Consider the following 7,500-nt stretch of genomic DNA (forward strand, 5'->3'; position numbering starts at 1 on the left):
TATGTTATCAATATGAGGCCTGTGTGATGGTGTGATATAAACAAGTGGTCGTTCCCGGCAACACGTCATGATGATGAGGTGGGTCGTCTCCGCGAGACGTGGCCTGCCACATGGCTACAAATATGACATGTTAAATGTAACTTTATAAACTCATACTGAAGTGCGATTTCACCTTCATAACTATATCATCACGGACTAGTGTGATCATATCTATCTATCTATCTATCTACTTATCTATCTTATCTATCTATCTATCTATCTATATATCTATCTATATGGCCTCACTTGGCCACCTTCTTTCTTTTGGAAAATTAGAAACGGGAGGGGGGGATTTCCAGCCCCCCGCTCCCTCCCCTTTTAGTCGCCTTCTACGACACGCAGGGAATACGTGGCAAGTATTCTTTCTCCCCTATCCCCACACCAGGGATATATATATATAATATATATATATATATATATATATATATATATATTATATATATATATATATATATATATAATTATATAATATAGTTGTGTGTGTGTGTGTGTGTGTGTGTGTGTAGGTCATCCCGCTAAATGGTCACCTGTACATCATAACATAACTCCACAGCTCACGGTCTCCATACTTTGTTACATTGTACCAGATATATTGTGGGGTTACGATACCTCGGGTCATGGTGAGGTCAGGAGGGGTTACGATACCTCGGGTCATGGTGAGGTCAGGAGGGGTTACGATACCTCGGGTCATGGTGAGGTCAGGAGGGGTTCATACCTCGGAGTAGTCGAGGTACGTACCTCGGGTCATGGTGAGGTCAGGAGGGGTTACGATACCTCGGTTCATGGTGAGGTCAGGAGGGGTTACGATACCTCGGGTCATGGTCAGGTCAGGAGGGGTTACGATACCTCGGTCATGGTGAGGTCAGGAGGGGTTACGATACCTCGGGTCATGGTCAGGTCAGGAGGGTTACGATACCTCGGGTCGGAGGGGGGTCGCAGTAGGTCAGGAGGGTTCGATACTCGGTCTGGTAGTCAGGAGGTCGGGGCGGAGGTCGATACCTCGGGTCATGGTGAGGTCAGGAGGGGTTACGATACCTCGGGTCATGGTGAGGTCAGGAGGGGTTACGATACCTCGGGTCATGGTGAGGTCAGGAAGGGGTTACGATACCTCGGGTCATGGTGAGGTCAGGAGGGGTTACGATACCTCGGGTCGTGGTGAGGTCAGGAGGGTTACGATACCTCGGGTCGTGGTCAGGTCAGGAGGGGTTACGATACCTCGGGTCGTGGTCAGGTCAGGAGAGGTTACGATACCTCGGGTCGTGGTCAGGTCAGGAGGGGTTACGATACCTCGGGTCGTGGTCAGGTCAGGAGGGGTTACGATACCTCGGGTCATGGTCAGGTCAGGAGAGGTTACGATACCTCGGGTCGTGGTCAGGTCAGGAGGGGTTACGATACCTCGGGTCATGGTCAGGTCAGGAGGGTTACGATACCTCGGGTCGTGGTCAGGTCAGGAGGGGTTACGATACCTCGGGTCGTGGTCAGGTCAGGAGGGGTTACGATACCTCGGGTCGTGGTCAGGTCAGGAGGGGTTACGATACCTCGGGTCGTGGTCAGGTCAGAGAGGTTACGATACCTCGGGTCTCGTGGTTACAGGTCAGGAGGAGGGTTACGATACCTCGGGTCGTGGTCAGGTCAGGAGGGGTTACGATACCTCGGGTCGTGAGTCAGGAGGAGAGGGGTTACGAATACCTCGGGTCGTGGTCAGGTCAGGAGGGGTTACGATACCTCGGTCGTGGTCGTCAGAGGGTTACGTACTGTCGTGTCAGGTCAGAGGTTACGATACCTCGGGTCGTGGTCAGGTCAGGAGGGGTTACGATACCTCGGGTCGTGGTCAGGTCAGGAGGGGTTACGATACCTCGGGTCGTGGTCAGGTCAGGAGGGTTACGATACCTCGGGTCGTGGTCAGGTCAGGAGGGGTTACGATACCTCGGTCGTTCGTGAGGGTCATGGTCAGGAGGGGTTACGATACCTCGGGTCTGGTCAGGTCAGGAGGGGTTACGATACCTCGGTCGTGGTGAGGTCAGGAGGGGTTACGATACCTCGGTCGTGGTCAGGTCAGGAGGGGTTACGATACCTCGGTCTGGTAGGTCAGGAGGGGTTACGATACCTCGGTCATGTGAGGTCAGAGGGGTTACGATACCTCGGTCATGGTGAGGTCAGGAGGGTTACGATACCTCGGGTCTGGTGAGGTCAGGAGGGGTTACGATACCTCGGGTCATGGTGAGGTCAGGAGGGGTTACGATACCTCGGTTCATGGTGAGGTCAGGAGGGGTTACGATACCTCGGGTCGTGGTCAGGTCAGGAGGGGTTACGATACCTCGGGTCGTGGTCAGGTCAGGAGGGTTACGATACCTCGGGTCTGGTCAGGTCAGGAGAGGTTACGATACCGTTGGGTCGTGGTCACGGTCAGGAGGGTTACGATACCTCGGTCATCGTGTACGATCGTCTAGGAGGGGTTACGATACCTCGGGTCGTGGTCAGGTCAGGAGGGGTCACGATGTTTACATGTTCATTTCCTGTAATATGAAGTGTTGTCACAGCGGGTGGAAGTGTGTCATGTTGTCTGGCCGGCCAAGCTGACCCCGACTCTTCCATCACCCATTAGAATCGTCTAACTTGGTCCAGCATTTTAGGTATGTCACAGCCTAGCATTTTAGGTATGTCACAGCCTAGCATTTTAGGTATGTCACAGCCTAGCATTTTAGGCATGTCACAGCCTAGCATTTTAGGCTGTCACAGCCTAGCATTTTAGGTATGTCACAGCCTAGCATTTAGGCATGTCACAGCCTAGCATTTTGGTATGTCACAGCCTAGCATTTTAGTGTGTCACAGCCTAGCATTTTAGGTATGTCACAGCCTAGCATTTTAGGTGTGTCACAGCCTGAAAGGTTTGTCATAGCCAAAGCATTTGCATTGTCAAGCCTAGCCTTAGGTATCACAGCACATTTAAGGTTTCATAGCTTTCCTAGGGTTCCATGCCTACAGTGGAGTCGAATGGCCAATTGTAGTACAGTGCATTTAAGGCTGTCAACCTTCCCATTCCCCCAGCTTCTGGGTCACACTACAAGGAAAGGATATGGGGCTTCAGCCACGCCCCTGGCATGGCTACGTACCCTCATGGCTTCCCAGTTTTTCAAATGGCCTTCACCTACTGTGTGTTGGTGACGTCTTGGTGTGACGGCAGTTGAATTCGTAACGCCTTCTTGAAGGCATCTCTATCAACCTCCATCATATGCTTTCTCCAGATCCATAGATGTTACATACAAATCCATTCTGTTTCTCCATTTCTCGCATACATTCTTCAAACACCTGATCCACACATCCTCTGCCACACACCTGACACCGCACTTTTCCTCCCAAATCTCATGCTTTGTACATACCTTCACTCTCTTCGTCACTCCCCTCCCATACACCTTAGTAGGTATACTCAACAAACTCATGCCTCTGTCAACACATCTACTAACTATGTACCTCTTGCCTTTATACATCAGCATTATACATGCACTTCGCCAGTCCTCAGGCACCTCACAGTGATCCATACATACACTGAAACTCCTAACTACCCAATCAGCCATACAGTCATCCCCTTATTAAGTTCAGTTGCAGTGTCATCCACTCCAGCCGCCTTTCCACATTTCATCTTACGTAAGGCTTTCACCAGCTCTTCTCTCTTCACTAAACCACTTTCCACGACTCTCTCACTTCGCATACCAGCCCGACCCAAATACCTCGTACGTGCCTCTCTGTCATCAAACACATTCAACAGTCCTTCAAAATACTCATTCCATATCCTCCTAACCTCATAATATATATATATATATATATATATATATATATATATATATATATATATATATATATATATATATATATGATGAAATTTGCCTCAAGGTAGAGCTAGGGCGTAGCGCTCACCGCAGGAACATGTCGTTCAGAAGGGTCGTGTACGGTACGTGTTCTCGAGTGACCTGTGTAAGATGGGTCTGTGTAAGGTCATGGACGTAATGCCAGGATCCTGCGTCTCTGTGAAACTTAAAGGAACGAGAGCACCAGAGCCAGGGAGGGGAATTCGACAGCCACTGTGGTTCTGTCTCATTGCGCCGTAATCAATTCATTCCTGGTATATGTGTACTATAGGTTTACTCGTACACACACACATACGTTTGTCGACAAGCCCCATGGAAAGGATGAACAGCTGGGGATGGCTGTGGGCCTCCTGCCGCGTCCAGGAGTCGAACCCGGGCAGGCCCCTTCGTGAAGTATAGTCCGCGACGCTGACCCATATACCACGAAAGCCCCGGTCTTGATTCCTTCTTTCTTCAACGTTCCCTTGTCTCTCGCCTCCCAAGTTGGACACAGTGTGTGTATGTGTGTGTGTGTGTGTGTATGTGTGTGTACAAGAGATAAGTATATCCTTTCCAAAGTACAAGTTCACAAGTGCATCATCAGCCCACGTCACCATCATGTGGCCTGGGGGGGTTGGTAGGCTGGCGGAGTCTAACGTACCTTGTTGATGGCTAAACCATTTCAGATCCGGCTGTACACTGTGGCACTAACGCTCAGGTGGGCTGCCTCGTTACGGGGGGGTGGTGGGTTAGGGTGGGTTAGGGTGGGCATCGAGTGGTGGAGGGCCAGTGGTGGTGGGCGCCCGCTCCACCCGTCCCCACCACCAGTGAACAAGGAAGCAGGTGGAGTGGGTCAGAAACTTGACGTTAATGTCTGGCCCGGGAAGTATAGGCAACCACTTGAGCGCGTATATAGGCAGGAAGTTGACACACCACACACCACACACATATATACATATACATACATACATATATACATATATATACATATATATATATACCCAACATCCGTTCCCCCCTGCTCCTCCCCCAGGGTAAGCACACGAGCGCCTCCTCCCTCCTCCCCCAGCGCTGACGGTGCACCACTAGGCTGGCTGGCTGGCTGGCTGCCTCAGTTAGTGAGGAGGCAGGGTAGGGCGCGCACGTACGTCTCTCCTGTGTCGTCGTCGTCCTCCTCCTCGTGTCTTCAAGTCTCCCTCGACGACACCACGTCGTCGCTCGCCCTTGTAACACAGTGTGGAGTCATCGGTCGTGCAAGACACGACAATACACGACACACGTTATATTTACGTGCAGGATTCTTCATTGTGGGTGACAGTGTAACGATCTTGTGTGTGTGTGAAATAACAGTGAGTCGTCCACTCAAAACGTGACGATCGTTACGTTACGAGGAGGAGAAGAAATAATAACATACCAATCGTGACGTTTGTGTGATGTTTCGAGTGGCCTGACCAGCTCGGTGTGAACGAACGGGAAATAATATTAATAAAAAGGTTTTTGTGATAAGAGAAAGAACTCTCGTCTACACTATTTATTAAGGCAGTCCCACACAGAGAGAAAGAGAAAAAAGGCCAGACGACGTAAAAGGCTTTGGCGTTAACAGTGCGATTCCCGAAGAAAGGCAAAAAATACCCGGCCATTTCGTTGTGCCGACCCTCCGCTTGTTACAAGTTTGTAGGAGAAGCCCTTGTGAACCCAAGTTTGTAGGAGAAGCCCTTGTGAACCCCAGGTCTTCCTTCTGCGTGGCCTGTATGGATATAGGAGTTTATCCTGTAGTATTTAGTACCAGGCCACACCACCACAAGACGCACCACACGCCCTCCCACAACATCAAACTCTCACGTTATTTTAGGACTAAGGAAACATTCACCTGACGTCGACTCCTTCGTAGCATCGTTTAAAACAAAAGAGAAAACATTTTTGAAGGCGTTGCTGTATCTGTTTATATATATATATATATATATGACCCCGTGAAGCCGTGAGCGCGTACGGATCACCACCATGAAGGCTTCTGTGCAGATGCCCCTGAGCCAGGTGATGAAGGACCAGGAGGGGGTCGAACCCCAGGCCCATAGTAAAGCCAAGGAGCCCCACGACCTGGCTCTCCTCAGACTTCTGCTCCTCCTACAGGTAAGTTGATCACACACACACACACACACACACACACACACACACACCACACAGAGTTGTGGCTGACCAAAGGCCTGGGTTTCGAACCACAGCGGCAAAGAAATATGATCGTTGTGTATTTCAAAAACTTCAGTTTCAATTCTTTTTTTTTCCTCATGAAACGAGACAAGTATTATGTGTTTTTATTTATTATAAATAATTATTCGGGTAGACCCATTGCTCAGCGGAACATTAATAAATAAATATTCAACGCAGTATTGTTATCATTATTATTATTATTATTATTATTATTATTATTAATTGATATAATGCTGTTATTTATGACTAAGTTTATAGTGATGTTTCTCACTAATTAAAGCCAAATTCTCGTGTCTTCAAATCGCTGTTTGCGAACAAATGGTGATTTCAATGAGAATTGAGAAATGAGTGAAACATAAAGGTAATATAGGGGTTATAATAAGATCAGAGATATCGTAACCATTGTTATTATATACAGGGAATAATAACCAATTCATGTGTTAATGGTTAATTGTCAGCAAATACGAATAATTGCAATGGCGATGATGTATCGTAGTCTAACCAAACCTTCCTTAAAATTTGACCATTTCTCTCCTTGTCAAAGTAGAAAATCTACTTTTCTTCCCTCCTGTTGTCGTAGAAAAAGAAAAATCCTGGTCAGTTTATCCATTTTTTAAACTCCTTAAAACAGTTCCAAAACGTAACTTTAATTTAGGTTTTTATTGATATGGTGGAGGGCAGAGCAGCCTATCCCTACCTCTCTACCATTGATCCTGGAAGGGTGTATATTCTGGCCATCTTCATGTACTCAGTACAACAATTATAATAACCGTTGACCCACACTTCACATAACTCACTAACACACTCATGTATGTATATATTAACACCAGCTTTGTGGTCGAATTACCCAAGAATTTCAAAAATTCCCCCATATAACCCAGTAATAACGGTTAAATGTCAGCGCTGGCTTCAAATTCTTCAAGAAAATATAATAATATTGGAATTTAGGTACATGATATATGACTTAGTGTTGATCTAATTCTGTAATGATAGTTCGATATTAATATTGTTAGAGTTCTGTTAAGACCCGGGTGGGCCCTTGTTTTATATCGGTGTAGAAACTGGAAAATGTTAGTTAATGTGCTATGAGTAGTTGTACAGAGAAACGTTAGAGTGCATGAATGAAGTAACCACAGTTGTACAGGGTGGTGCAGAAGAAGAGAGCTGTTGCCCGCTCCTGTACGGGTAGCGCTGGCGAACCCACTTCAAATATGGCTGCCTTTATGTGAAAACATCTTGGTTTCTCTTCAGACAATCACACGCTGAACACTCTGTTTAAACCCCCAAGAAAAATTACATCTATATCATGTCATATACTGTGTAGAATATATGTTAAGTATTTATGTTACCTTAAGTCAGATTTGGAGCAACGGAAATTAGAAGTATGTGGAGTAATGATATGTGGAGG

At 47.4% G+C, this 7,500-nt stretch overlaps 1 protein-coding gene across 4 annotated transcripts in view; it reads left to right on the top strand.

Annotated features, from left to right (window-relative positions):
- IP3K1 (inositol-trisphosphate 3-kinase-like protein) overlaps positions 1–7,500 on the top strand; it is a 426,052-nt gene that overhangs the window by 397,111 nt on the left and 21,441 nt on the right. Inside the window, exon 1 of one of the 4 annotated variants that reach the window (XM_071685419.1) lies at positions 4,997–6,014. The exons of the other annotated variants lie outside the window; for them this stretch is intronic. Coding sequence (XP_071541520.1) covers positions 5,886–6,014 — 129 coding nt within the window. The 5' untranslated portion in view covers positions 4,997–5,885. Of the gene's footprint in view, positions 1–4,996; positions 6,015–7,500 lie in introns of those variants that run through there. 4 annotated transcript variants of the gene reach the window in all.

The sequence above is a fragment of the Panulirus ornatus genome, chromosome 40 (assembly GCF_036320965.1).
Source record: "Panulirus ornatus isolate Po-2019 chromosome 40, ASM3632096v1, whole genome shotgun sequence".
Classification (NCBI taxonomy): Eukaryota; Metazoa; Arthropoda; class Malacostraca; order Decapoda; family Palinuridae; genus Panulirus; species Panulirus ornatus.